The 14843-nt window shown below is 41.0% G+C and overlaps 1 protein-coding gene across 1 annotated transcript; it reads right to left on the bottom strand.

Annotated features, from left to right (window-relative positions):
• On the bottom strand, nt 1-14304 carry LOC106545307 (prolactin-releasing peptide receptor). Its single transcript, XM_014061819.2, has 3 exons — nt 14183-14304; nt 10018-11090; nt 1-1812 (listed from the first exon to the last, which is right to left on the bottom strand). Exons 2-3 carry the CDS (start codon nt 10434-10436, stop codon nt 1179-1181), a joined length of 1053 nt encoding a protein of 350 aa, XP_013917294.1. The 5' UTR covers nt 10437-11090; nt 14183-14304; the 3' UTR covers nt 1-1178.
• Between the last annotated feature and the right edge of the window lie 539 nt (nt 14305-14843).

Genomic DNA, 14843 nt, shown 5'->3' with positions numbered 1-14843 from the left:
GAGCTTGCGTGCCCGCCAATATGGCTCTGTGTGCCACCTGTGGCACGTATGTCATAGGTTCGCCATCACGGTTCCAGACAAATTTGTTGATAAATTCTTGCTTCCAAGTAGATATTCATTGGTGTTTGGGTCAATTAATGAATCTGCTTATTAAAATGGGCAGGTGTGTACATGAGGAAAGGATGCTTTTGAAAAGTCATTATTTTTCATTCATTTTAGGTAATACAATATGCATGGCAGAAAAAAGTTTTCCCTTCCATATGAGCTCACTTTGCTATAGTATGTAATTTTTGGTAAAGATTTGGTTTTTTTTTTAAAGAAAAATAGTTTCGTTGTGACCTATTTTCCAGTATTTAAATTTGGCGTTTTGCTTTTTGTCAATTCAGAAGGCATTTTAAATCAGTTGATCTGGCTTTCTTCATTCTCTTAAATCTAATTTTTATTGAAATATTTTTAATAATAAAAGGGGAAAGGGGGACCAAACAAGAGGCAGCATAACCTGAAGCTGGTTAGGAGAGAGAAGAAAAGAGTTGGACTCCCTAGAACAGGGGTTCCTAAACCCCAGGCCATGGCCCTCTACTAGGTTGTGACCTATTCAGAATTGGGCCATGCAAGTGACTGGCTGGAATATGCGCAACTCAACTTCAATGAGTGGTGGGCTGTGAGCACTCATGCACATGCACGCCAGGTCACCACTCACAGAAGTCAAGCTATGCACTTGCACACCTTTTGTGCAAGGGCTGCATGCATGTGTCTGTGTATGCATCGGCCCGCCACTCACTTGGCCCACTACTCCTCTCCCTCCCCGCCCGCCAAGCCACAAAGGTTGGGGACCACTGCCCTAGAATCTCTCAGGGTGTATCATTTAGGATGGAAATAGTAAGGGTTTAGTCTGGTAAGATTCTGTCTCTTGACTCTAAGCAAATAAAGAACTGAACTTTTGACTGAAATGCTCCTTGTTATCCTTGGGCTTAGCCTGACACCTGACCATTAGCCACTCCTGGTTTGGAGTCATCGAATATCTGAAGCACAGAACAATAATCTATCCTACGTGTACATATATGCCCTTTACTATATGAAAACTATATGAACATCTTTGTGAAGTCATAAGCAGTTGAACTAACTCAAAACAGACTTTGCCTTACTTACTTGATGCAGGAATAGAATCTACCGTATATCTAAAGCATAACACTGACTGCAACACAATTATTGGCAGGGATTATCTTCTTCTTGAAGGTGAACATTTCTTTCAACTCACTTCGGAAGCGATCGTGCAACCAGGCATAAAGGAAAGGATTATAGCAGGAAGAGCTCATGGCAAACCAGTGGCAGAGCAGCTGCAACAGAAGGAAGTATTCTTTGTTAATGAGGTTGATGTTGATGTCACGGATGATGTTGAAGAGATGAATGGGGAGCCAGCAGACAGCGAAAGCAGCCACCACCAACACCAGGAGGCGAAAGACCTTCCTTCTTCTCAGGCGGTCAAACTCTGCCTGGCTTTGTGTTGGATGACCCGGAACGACGCGGTTCTTCAGCTTGATGGTGATGCAGATGTAGGAGAGAGAGACAGCTGAAAGAGGCAGGATGTAGGTGATGATCAAGGTGCTGTAAGCATAGGCCAGGTGCTCCCTCTCTTCTCCTATCCAGAACTCCTCGCAAATGGCAAAACCTTCCTTCTGGAAATCCACGTGGTAGGTGTGGGCAACAGCTGGAGCTACCAGGGAACACGAGAGCAGCCAAATCCCACCAAGGACGTACACACAAGTTGTAAATGAGATACGTTTCCTCAGGAGATGCAGAGTGGTGTAATATCTGGGAGAACAGAATAACAGAATTACAGAATAACAGAGTTGGAAGGGACCTTGTAAGTTTTCTACTCCAACCCTTTTCTGAAGCAGGAAACCCTATACCATTTCAGACAAATGGTTGTCCAACCTCCTATGTTGGAATACCCACAACTTCTGGAGCCAAGGTGTTCCACTGATTAATTGTTCTGACTGTCAGGAAAATTCTCCTTTGTCCTAAATTGGTACTTTCCTCTCTCCCCTCCCCCCCCCCATTGTTCAAAGTTCTTTCCTTGATTAGTTTTCATCCATCCAGCAGGGAGCAAGAGAAATGAGTATGACCTCTCCTCTTGCTCTTTTACGGAATGCTTTCTGCTTCTCAATCATACCCTAACCAAAGCTTTATAGGGTTCCATCAAATCTTTTAGAAAAAAATACATATTGTGTTAAAGTATTAAAGCAATAGAAAAATTAAAACAGAGAGGACAACTTCCAAGGTCAGTAATAATTAAAGCAAGAAAATGCAGCATGAGAAGCAATCATGTTTCTTCTGGACATCATCATTATCACTGTTGCCATCATTATGGGCATTAGGATTAATACTGATATTATGGACATAATAATAGGAACTTTCCTGGATGCCCAGTGCATATTCAAGAAACAATAACCTTAGTATATATAGTAATCAATAAAACAGCAAACTCAATTCACGGGGCAGGTAGAACCCAGGAGAACAACAATTGTTCTTCCCCAGCACCTTTTTACTTTTAATTGGGTGTGAACCTAGATGTACTTACCAGAGGTGAATTGCTCCTGGTTTGGCCAAACAGGCAGTGGTATTTTGGCCTGGGTCACAGAACTGGCAGCGACCCAGGCTGGCCACACCCCCAAACCAGTTCTCTGGTCGCCGCTGCCGTTCCCAGGATGTTGTTTAGAAGGCACAACATGGATAGTTCAGTGTAAATTGTTCTGTGTATGTGCGAAGTGAAGGGGTAGCAAAACCGGCAACAACTCACCACTGTGTACTATCCCTGTAATACATGGTTGTCTTTCCAATCAGCATGCATTGTTACTCCTAGCTTAACACTTAAGAGCTTTGGTGAATACAAATATTGATTGGTGGCTAACCACTGCATGCTCACGCACATCCTCAGGTTCATGTCTAAACACAAATGTCTTCTCACGTCACAAAAATAAATTGCTGGCGTTTCCTGTTTCTATGCTCAGCATAATGCAAACCTTTGTTATTATTCAAAGCTTTACTGCTGGTACTCTGGCAGTTCTGTATGTGGGCTTAATTTCTAGAGTAGCATTTGCTGCTTGGGAATGATATTTACCCATCTCAATAATACCACCAGGATCAGGAATATATCAAAATAGCTTCCATTGGCAAATCCTTGGTTATAATATGGGACTAATAGATGCTCATCTTGATAATGCCTCTCAGACCTACAACTTTATCTGGGAAAGTCACCAAAGTCCAGGATTTTAGCTATGGTGATTCAAGTATCATTGATGTTATTCAGAGGCGCAAACTTCCTGGTAACTAGCTATGTCTGGCCTTGCATCATCTCCATTGTGAAGAAGTGGACTACATAATTTCCAACTCCCTTCCGTTGTTATGATTTATTGATTTAAGGTGTGCTCTTCAAAGGAAGAGTAAGATTGCACACTACATGAAAAGTATCCTGGGCTTTTACTCCTGTGTAAGTGTGCATAAAATTGTAACATTTAGCTGACCCAGAGTGTCCCCTGCACCATTTTCTCTTGGGGAGTTGAATTCTTCTTCTGATATTTGCTTCACTGCTTGGCCCAGACCAAAGATATTTTCTGGCTTAGCTTTGGTAGTGCTGTCAGTTAATAAAGATCTGCATGAAACAATAAGGAGCCAGACACAAATATTGGGGCAAGAATTTCCATTGTTAAGCAAGGTTGTCATGCTCCATTTTATGATTTTTTTGCCATGGTTGTTAAGTGACTCATATGGTCATTAAACAAATCCAGCTTTCCTGACTGATTTCAGAAGCCAGCTGGGAAGATCATAAGTAGCAATCATGTGACCACAGGACGTGGCCACCATCCTAAATACATGACAGTTGCTAAGTGACCAAATTTTGTTCGCATAACAACTGTGGCAATGTTGCAATAGTCATACGTGCGAGGACAGGCCTTATGTTATTTTTTTTCAGTGCTGTTGTAACTTCAAATGGTTGCTAAATGAATGGTTGTAAATCGAGGACTACCTATAATGATCAGTTGCAGAAAGTACCACTTTATAAAGTTTTAAGTAAGGACACACCTGGAATATTGCATCCAGTTTTGGTCACCTCATTACAAAAAAGATGTTGAGATTTTGGAAAAAGTGTAAAGAGCAATTAAGATTATTAAAGGCCTGGAGACTAAAACATATGAAAAATGGGTTTGGGTTTGGCTAATCTAGAGAAAAGAAGGACTAGGGGTGACATGATAGCACTCTTCCAATATTTGAGGGGCTGCCACAAAGAAGAGGGAGTCAAACTATTCTCCAAAGCAACTTGAAGGCAGAACAAGAAGCAAAGGGTGGAAACTAATCAAGGAGAGATCCAACCTAGAACTAAGGAGGAATTTCTTGACAGTGAGAATAATTAAGCAGGGGAATCGCTTGCCATCAGAAGTTGTGGGTACTTCATCACTGGAGGTTTTTAAGAAGAGACTGGACATTCACTTGTCTGGAATGTTCTCCTTCTTGGGCAGGGGGTTGGACTAGAAGACTTCAAAGGCCCCTTCCAGTTCTATTCTGAATAGATTGAAATTTCAGACTGGAGCACAGAATCCGGCAAAACCTTCAGGGTGCTGATGTGGATTTAGCCCAGCATTCTTTTCTTCCCCCATTCCCTGCTTTGATTTAATTTACGTTTTATTGCTGTTGGGTTTGATTAAATAAGAGAAGAATGACCTAAGGTAAAACACATCCCTGAATGATCCTTGGCCATTGCAATTATCCCATCAGCAACCTCATCACAGAATAAAATAATGGGGACAATTTATATTGGGGAAGAATGAATCAGAGAGGCTTTTTTCTTTCTTTTCAGGTGGTCAATTAATATCACGCACAGCAGGTTCTTCCTGGCCTCTCTCAAAGCCTGCCAATAAACCAAAGCTCTTCTCTCACTTTAAAATATATATGCCAAATCTTTCTAAAGGTTGATTTTTCTGTGACAAAGGCTACTTCCCACTGCTGAGCTGTTAGTAGAAGCTGATATTCGCATGAGAGTTGCTGCCAATTGCCAGTTTCTAACCTGCTTAATAGGGGCTCAGTGGCTAAGACGCTGAGCTTGTTGATCAGAAAGGTCAGCAGTTCAGCGGTTCGAATCCCTAGTGCTGCATAACAGAGTGAGCTCCCATTACTTGTCCCAGCTTCTGCCAACTAAGAACCGAGGTGGCGCAATGGTTAGGGTGCAGTACTACAGTCCACTTCAGCTGACTGTTATCTGCAGTTCAGCGGTTCTAATCTCACCGGCTCAAGGTTGACTCGGCCTTCCATCCTTCCGAGGTGGGTGAAATGAGGACCCAGATTGTGGGGGCGATATGCTGACTCTGTAAACTGCTTAGAGAGGGCTGAAAGCCCTATGAAGCGGTATATAAGTCTAACTGCTATTGCTATTGCTAACCCAGCAGTTCGAAAGCATGTAAAAATGCAAGTAGAAAAATAGGAACCACCTTTGGTGGGAAGATAACACCGTTCCGTGCACCTTTGGCATTTAGTCATGCCGGCCACATGACCATGGAGATGTCTTCGGACAGTACTGGCTCTTTGGCTTTGAAACAGAGATGAGCATCAGCCCCTAGAGTTGGGAATGACTAGCACATATGTGCAAGGGGAACCTTTAACCTGCTTAATGGCCTCTGCAAAGTTTAACAGATATTGTATACTTTGAGGTTGTCTTTGGACAATACCAAATAAAGGGGAAAAGATTCAAATCTGTACAGGCCAGAGTAATATAAGCCTGTTTCCGTCATAGGAGACTTTGCTAAATGAAGATTTGCTTCCTTCTCTACAAGATAGTCACTGATCAGAGGAAACACATCACCAAAAATCCAGGTTTGCCCAAATTTATGTATATCCTACTAACCAACGTCATCAGTTGCCACTTTGAAAAACGATCAATTCACTGAAGTACCCTACCATTTCAAAAGCAACAAAGAATTACTTTCATAAATTGTGTTCGGTTCCTCTCTTCCCTGCAAAGCTGTGCTGCACTCACAGCTAATTTGAGAATGGGAACTATCAACCAGGGATGATCACTGTCTGCATTCTGATATTGAATTATGATCCTGTTCTCCACGGAAAAACTCTCCTTGAAATTGGAGGGGACACTGGAAAAGATAATCCTCTGTAACTACTGGGAGAACATTCATTTGGTTATGGAGAAATTTCTTCAAGGGCAGTGAACAATATAGCAACATTTTCTCCTTTATTCCCTGTAGGGCCTCCACTGAAGAAGCTTCTCCATATGAAGAGCTGTCAAACCACAGAATTTATTCTTTTGATGAACATGGAGTGGAGTATGTGGGCAGTTCTTCTAGAGCCTTGAGCTCTCTGAAGGAAGAGATAAAGCTAATAAAAATAATATAAGCACCTTAAGATAACAAAAGGTAGCTTCTTCTCTGAAGTTTTGAAGCCTTCCAGATTGTACCACCACCTTTGATTATGGAGGAAACTGCCAAAGACTTTTTTTTGCCACACTTCTTAAGTGAATCACTGCAGTTGTTAAATTAGTAACACAGTTTTTAAGGGAATCTGTCTAGGGAGGTTCTCAGTCAGTGGTGGGATTCAAATAATTTAACAACCGGTCCTCTGCCCTAATGACCAGCTAGTTGGGCGTGGCTTGGTGGTCTTGTGACTGGGTGGGTGTGGCCAACTCAACGTCACTCACGTCAATGGGCGCTTCGCCTTAGCTGTTACAATGTAATAAGGGTTAACTGGAGAGGCAGTTTCTGTAAGCAGGGCAATAAAGATTAGGCTAGAAGCAATACCAGAATGTTTCCTTCCTGCCTTCCTTACAGGATTAGCCCTGTAAAGTGGGGAAAAAACAAAAGGAGATTTATTCCAACAATCGGTTCTCTGAACTGCTTAGAAAGTTACCAACCGGTTCTCCCGAATAGGTGCGAACTGGCTGAATCCCACCACTGTTCTCAGTCATCAAGGTGTCATGGTTGTCCCAAAATGCTTTTTAAGAGGCAAACTGGACTTTCAGGTTTTTCTTTGAAGCCGTTTTGCTTCTTATCCATAAGAAATGAAACATCTTCAAAGAAAAACCCAGAAAGTCCAGTTGCCTCTTAAAAAGCACCTTTGGGTTAAATGGGTCTGGTTTCCCCATTGATTTTGCTGGCCATAAGGTTGCAAAAGGGGATCGTGTGACTCCGGGACACTGCAATCATCATTGAGCCGAGGTGGCGCAGTGGTTAAATGCAGCACTGCAGGCTACTTCAGCTGACTGCAGTTCTGCAGTTCGGCTGTTCAAATCTCACCGGCTCAGGGTTGACTCAGCCTTCCATCCTTCTGAGGTGGGTAAAATGAGGACCCGGATTGTTGTTGGGGGCAATATGCTGACTCTGTAAACCGCTTAGAGAGGGCTGAAAGCCCTATGAGGGTTGACTCAGCCTTCCATCCTTCCGAGGTGGGTAAAATGAGGACCTGGATTGTTGTTGGGGGCAATATGCTGACTCTGTAAACCGCTTAGAGAGGGCTGAAAGCCCTATGAAGCGGTATATAAGTCTAACTGCTATTGCTATTGCTATAAATGTGAGTCAGTTATCAAGCAGCCAAATGTAAATCACAGGATCATAGGGATGCTGCAATGGTCATAAATGTGAAAAATGGTCATACGTCCCTTTTTTCAGTGCTGCTGCAACTTCAAAAGGTCACTAAAGGAAACGTAAGTTGAGGACTACCTGTATTGGTCTTTGATATACTTAATGAAACTATTTGTTTTTTAAAGTACTCAACATAGGGAAGGTTGAAATTCCTTTCCTATCCCCTCTGGAGACTTCATTGCATTAGCATCTGAGCCCTTGCAGTTTGTGATAGTCCTAATATATCATTTTAAATTAAGTATGGCCCCAAAGAACAGAAACTTGCTATTGCTTCCACATGCCAGCAACATCACACCTGTAATTAGCATTGCTTTGTTTTGAGTCAACTCTGATCTTGTATGGTAGAGAGGCATTCATTATCCCTGGCCTGAGATTACTCAATGCACCCACCCAGATTTGATGTTTAGTTCATGAGAAAGATGTTCCTTTTCTCTCTCATCTACTGTTTCACTGAGCCATCACATCTACCATTTACGAAGGCCAACACGAGTGGAATATGCTGCACATATTGGCTGTGAAGGTTGGACCGTAAGAAAGGCTGAGCACCAAAGAATTGAGGCCTTTGAACTATGGTGTTGGAGGAGACTCTGGCAAATCCCTTGGTCAGTCCTAGAGGAGATCAAGTGCTCTTTAGAAGGCCAGATCCCGAAGATGAAACTCAAATACTGTGACCACCTAATCAGAAGGAAGGACTCACTGGAGAAGAGCCTAATGCTGGGAATGATTGAGGCAAAAGAAGAATGGGACAACAGAGAATGAGGCAGCTGGATGGAGTCACCGAAGCGGTCGGTGTGAGCTTAAGTGGATTCCAGAGGATGGTAGAGGACAGGAAGGCCTGGAGGAACATTGTCCATGGGAATGCGATGGGTAGGACACAACTTCACAGCTAACAACAACAATTGGCACTGGGATTAAATCCAGGTGAATATATGGACAAGAATCAGATGTAATCTAATTTTGTCCTGTTATGGACATTACAAACACATTAGCCTGGAAAGGTTGAGGAGTTGGTCCTTATTTTCTTTCACTAGAGGGGCTCTGGATATCATTAGATCTCTTATACAATCTGGCCCATTGTTTTCAATAAATATTGTTTGCAACTTGGCCCAGAGTACCACAAACCCTCTAAAAGCCCAAACAGAGACTCTCCAGAAGGCTTCAAAGATTGCCCTAGAATTGTGGCTTCCAGATATGCAATTATTGTTATATTTTAATTTTTTATTTAGTCCCATCAACATCCATTTTTTGGTCTTGGTTTTATCTACTTTTTGGAATGTGTCCATCTCCTCTTGGATATACTGTTCAATATATTGGCAGAAAGTACAGAGTACAAGTTGCATCCCCAACCTTTGCTAGGACTATGTTGCTATGGAAATGTTCTATCACAAACTCCCAGTTCCAAACAGTTTCTACATTTGTCTGGCTTTCCAAAGGCAACAGCTGCATTTGGTGACCATGGCACCAATTTTTTTTGGTGGCAAATAATAAGATACCACATTATTAATTGAAGGACAGGGTGCAGTGAGAAGACAGCTATCTCACTCTCTCAGCCCACCCATGGAGGAGAAAAGGTGTAAAAATTAACTTATTTACCAAAGCAGTTGGCCACAAGTTAGAAAAGAGCAAACAATGGGATAATGATGATCAACCAGTAAATGCTCTCCTTTTAAATCTCTGCTGGAAATACAAGAAGGAAGAACAAGTTTAATCTCCAACTATAACAAGTTCCTTCCCAGCAGGAATAAAATGAAAACAGTAGGACATTTATAGAACATAACAAAGAACATTGACCTATCATATCGTCCTAAGGAAAGAACCAAAACCTAATGGAAAGTACATGCTTGGCAGGCAGAGTAGATTTGGGAAGAGTGAGGAACTCTTGATCAACTTCCTGGAGAGCTTCAATCCTTAAGGGTAATGGAAACATCCCAGCTACATGCCCTCAAGATGAGTTGCATTTCAACTTAACTAGGGAAGGTCAATGATGGAATAAGAAGTCTTCTGTTCTGTCAATCGTGTGTTTCACCATTGAGCTGCAGAGCTTCCTCTTAACACAAAATCTAAATTTGCACATTGTGTTAAGGCACAACTTATCTAAACATGGTTTCCGCACTTGGCCAAACCAAATATGGGAAATGCACAGCAGGTCAAATGAATCTAATTCTATAATTAACATGCCAAATATGACAGGTTAGGGTTAGGGTTAGGGGTGTGAACCGAATCTCTCTTTAGACCCGTATTTCTCTACCTTGGCAATTTGAAGAGCTGTGAACTTCAACTTCCTAAATTTTAGGAGTTGACATCCACACATCTTCCAGCTTGCCAAGGTTGAGAAACCCTGCATTAGACTCTTAGTTAATAGGAAATATTTGTTTACCTGTCCACAGCAATGGCAGTAAGTGTGAAAACAGAGACATAGACGGTCATGGGTTGCATCAGGAACACAAAGTAACACAGGAACTTCCCAAAGATCCACCCCTTGGGGTTGAAAGCATATGCAAGGGTAAAGGGGATGCAGGTTGCGCACATCAACATATCTGAGAAGGCCAGGTTCCCAATGAAGAAGTTGGTGACGTTGTGCATTTTCTTGGTCTTGCAGATGACATAAAGAAGAAGATAGTTGCCAAAGATGCCAACAAGCACCACCAAGGTGTAGCAGGGGATGATCAGAGGTTTGAAAGACTGGATCAGCTGCACACCAGTAAACTGGGAGCTGAAATTGGAACTGTTCCTTAATGCTACCCCAGAGCTGCTGCCATTAAAGAAGCCAGTATTCCAATGGCTGCTGGCTTCCATGAGTCAACCACAACAGAAGGATTTAACCATAAGTAGAATAGACAATTTTTTTTTTACTTTGAACTCCGCCTCACATTGTCTCAGCAAGTAGTTGACCTTCTTGAGGATCAAAAGCTAAGCAGGATTGGTTCTGCTTCAGATATGAATGGGCTGTAGACCACACTGGCACGTTGAAAGAAAAATATTCCAGGAGAAGGTAACAGCAGTCCACTTTTCTACTGTTGCCCAGAATATTATATAGATGTGTCTTAAAAGCCACCCAAAGTCATGCTCAACTTGGATGGTGGAGTAGCTTTAGCATTGTTTTACACCAGTCAGATAGGATAAACAAGATATATATATTAAATACTGGGTTTAGCTTGGTTCAGTTATCTATATTTCAGAAAGTTCCTTCTGTCCTGATGCACTTCCATATTCATGGGCCATCTTTTGAAGGACTTGTGTTTGAAGCCGGCACCGTAGGATTGAGAGGAATTGCTTTCAAAGGCCATGAGTTTGAGTCCTTTCCAGCTTATTAGGCTTCTTTGCCTTTTGATGCCTTCCCCATTTTCCTCTGAGTTGCTTCTGTAGCTCCTCCGTAACTTTACTCTTTCATCTCAAGATCACAACCTCCTTGTTTACTTTTTCAAGGGAAGGATTTGGCTGCAGGGGTGCCTGAAAACAGCAATTTAAAAAGAAGAAGAAAAGGGAGAGAGAGGCATAGAATGACAGGGAGTCAGTAAACAGCTTTTCCTAAAGACTGACAAACTGAAAAATACGTTAGCAACACGGTGGGCCCCAAACTGCACTAATCAGAGCTTACATAACTGTGTGGCAAAATGTTGGTGGCATGAAATATTCAGCAATAAATAAATAAATAAATAAATAACATGCTTTTCTAAAAATAGGAGAAAGGAAAATAGGTTAGGAAGGTGTGTTGGATATGTTCACAGCCTTGAGTCATTTGCAAAAAATAATGAAGGCAGGATACAAATAAATACAGGTGACGTGGTGGCTCATTTGTTATGATGCTGAGTTTGTTGGCTGGAAAGCCAGCAGTCCAGATTCAAGACCCAAGTGCCACACAATGGGGTGAGCTCCAGTCCTTGCCACACTCCTGCCAACCTAGCAGTTTCAAAGCATGCAAATGCAAGTAGATAAATAGGCACCAGTTTGGTGGGAAGGTAAGAGTGCTGGCCACATGACCATGAAAATGTCTCAAACAGAACAGGCTCAATGGCCTTGAAACAGAGATGAGCACTGTCTCCTATAGTCGGAAAAGACTAGTGGAGTAAAATTTGCAGGGATTCTCTCCCCCCCACTTCTGTCTGTCTGTCTGTCTGTCTGTCTGTCTGTCTGTCTGTCTGTCTGTCTGTCTCTCTCTTTATCTCTCTCTCTCTGACTCTCTCTCTCCATGCACACACACATACATACAAAAAAAATTTATTTAAGATACTATCTCCAACTTTCCCAATATTTGTTGTTAACAAATGAACCATAAAACTAAGAGCTTTTTTTTTTTGCCTGTGTAATATCTGGCACATATGGAAAGCGAGAATATTGCCAATTTTTAGTTATGAAGTACAAAATATACTCCACCCTGAGCTTTTACTAACCCTAGTCACAAATCCATCTGAAATTCTGTAGCAGATGGCGCCGATTCAGAGAGATTCTGCGGCTCACTGAGCTACTGATCCAGGATCTCCTTAGAGGACGGGTGTCAAACTCATGGCATCATGTGATGTTTCATAACGTTTTCCCCATTCATGGAGTTGTGGTGGGCGTGGCCTGTGCGTGACGCATCTGGTCCATGGGCCGCCAGTTTGACACACCTACTTTAGAGTTTCATGAGCATTTCAGAGCATTAGAAATCCAAACAGTGACCAAACCCCAGGCTGTTGTTTGTTTAATCTTGGCTAGTGGAATCAACTGCTGACTTTACATGGAAGCTAGATCAAAATCAATCAAGTCAACCTCATTTAGCATTTTGGGCAAACTAGATCAATTTGTTTGCAAAATCCCTATGAGTTAAATTGTGCTCTTTCATATATGACAGACCCCAGCTAAGGAGGTCAAGAAAGAAAAGGAGATAAATAAACACAGCTTCTATTCGCATGAACATCCAATTAAAGTGTTGAAAGGGGATGCTAAGTGCTCTATAATGGTTGGTTCTCAGCTCTGCTTTTGATTTTTGTTAATTTTGTTACATCCAAGCACAAATGTTTGAAGAACTTTGCCAGAGCCATCAAGTTCTTTTTTTCTAAAATCAGTTTTTTGTTCCTGTTCAAGTCTGTTTGTTTCAGTGATAGGAAATCGACATAAAGGAATGCAATTAGACATAGGAGCTGGGTACGGAACAATAAGGTAAAATTATACTGCATTTCTTTCTTTATGAAATTCATGTGTTTCCTCCATCTGCTCAGACTCTAGGAAATATAGAGATAATGGTGACAAACCTATGGACATCTCATTTTGTTTGACAGCAGCTGCTTAAGGCTGGCCAAGTATTTCAGATTGAAGATTGTAATATTTTTTCTTTGAATGATTTGCTGGAGTTTTCTTTCCAAACTGTAGGATTTAGGATATTTAAATTAAACATCATATCTAAAATAAATCAATATACTACAGTTTTATTATTCCTTCTGCATTCAGAAATGTTCTTATGACTTTCCAATTTTTTTAAAAAAGTAGTATTTTTCAATCTTGGCAACTTTAAGCTGTGTGGACTTCAACTCCCAGAATTCCAAGTATGGTAGCTGGGGAATTCTGGAAATTAAGATTCAGAATAATTTGTGGGTTAGTCACCATAGGATCTGCAGCCAAACATCTACACCACAGAATGAATGGGAAGGCTGCTGAATTGAATGGTCCCCTTTGTCAGTCGTTAATGAAATATAACACATTGTCATCTTACTGTCCTTTTTAAGTCCACTGAAGTTGACCATCTAAAATTCTCTAACAATACACTGTAGATGTAAGCATCTCTTTTCTAGGTTTGTTTAGACATCTTTTGTTTACCTAGGCAAGGGGAACTGATATCAGATAATCATGCAACGTTCAAAACATTGGGGTCATATGAATGTATGAAATGTATGTAACTTTTGGCTTATTTTATAAAATAGGATTTCAACCTTAGCGGAGAATTCCAGGAAGAAGGTGATTGAAAGAACCTACAAAAATGTTAATTACACATGTGAGCTATCACTGAAAGGTAATATGTTTTTCCCCTTGATAAATGACATGGATTTCTTTCCTGAATATAAGTCCTATAAAATATAAAAGAGTGACTGGAATGGTGTGTCTATTAAGAATTAGCATTTTTGAAGCTTAACCCTTACCAAGAATGCATAGTTGATACACTCCCTCAGCTCAATAAAATTAAATTCTAAGTAAATATACTTGCATTAAAGGCTGAAGTTCTTTTACTCAAAGGTAAGCCCTACTGTTTTAATTGAGATTCCCTTTCTGCTCAGGCAAAACTCCTAATAAAAATGCTCCAATAGCTTAAAAAGCAGAGTGCTAGCAAAAATCTTGCTTTTAGCTTATGGTCCTTCTCCCTCTTTCCTTCTCTGTTTTTTTTTGAAATAATGCTGTTTCTGGATCATGTTTCAGAAATTTATTCTTTTGAGAGCAAAATGCCAAAAGAAGAAATATTCTCCTGCAAAAGCTGACTCAAAATCTTCACCACACTTTGAAATAGATTGCCTTTTCCTTAGTACTTGGCTAACAAGCTGATCGACATATAAATCAACGAGATGTTCACTGACCTGTATAATAATTCAGGATGGGAAGCAAACTGAGGATGCCACGAGCAAAGGATCGGAGTAACAGAAGGTGTGCATATCAGGAAGAGAGAGAGAATGTGCACGTTGCATCCTGAGATACTATTTTCCAACTATGTACATTTCAGCTTAGTAGCTGAAGTTCTAGGATAGCTTTCAGCTTGCTACTACCCTCTGGTGGCTACTCTTGTTTTAACTTATTTCCAGCAGAATTGTGTTAACTTGTTGCAACAAAAATAACAGAGACCTGCTTCATATATCTCATTAGTTATGGCCATGCAAACTGCAGCCTATTCATAAATTAATTTTTGTCTGTGTATGAAAGAATATTTTTTTATTTTCGTTTGGCTTCGTTTTGCTTACCATTTTTATTTAGGACAACCATATCGAAGTGCAAACTCTGGATACACCAGGAGAGGACCAGAAAGGCAGAGAGGAAACATTAAATCTTTGCTGCCATCTATTGGTTGGTAATATTTCTGCAGTCCTAATATTGTAGCTGTGTCCTTGGTGTATTTTAAATCTGGGGATCAAGTGAGATCTTAAGAGATCATTCCTAGGTTTGGAGGGAAATGCAATTAGATGGTTTGACCATCTAGGCAGAATGAGGAGTGAACAACAAAACAGATATATGAAGGAAGAACAA

The sequence above is a fragment of the Thamnophis sirtalis genome, unplaced genomic scaffold (genome assembly GCF_051295495.1).
Source record: "Thamnophis sirtalis isolate CommonGarterSnake01/CBP01778 unplaced genomic scaffold, rThaSir2_p1.2 scaffold_2, whole genome shotgun sequence".
Taxonomy (NCBI): Eukaryota; Metazoa; Chordata; class Lepidosauria; order Squamata; family Natricidae; genus Thamnophis; species Thamnophis sirtalis.
The sequence above is the reverse complement of the archived record's forward strand: the minus strand, read 5'-3'. Positions and strand labels throughout refer to the sequence as shown.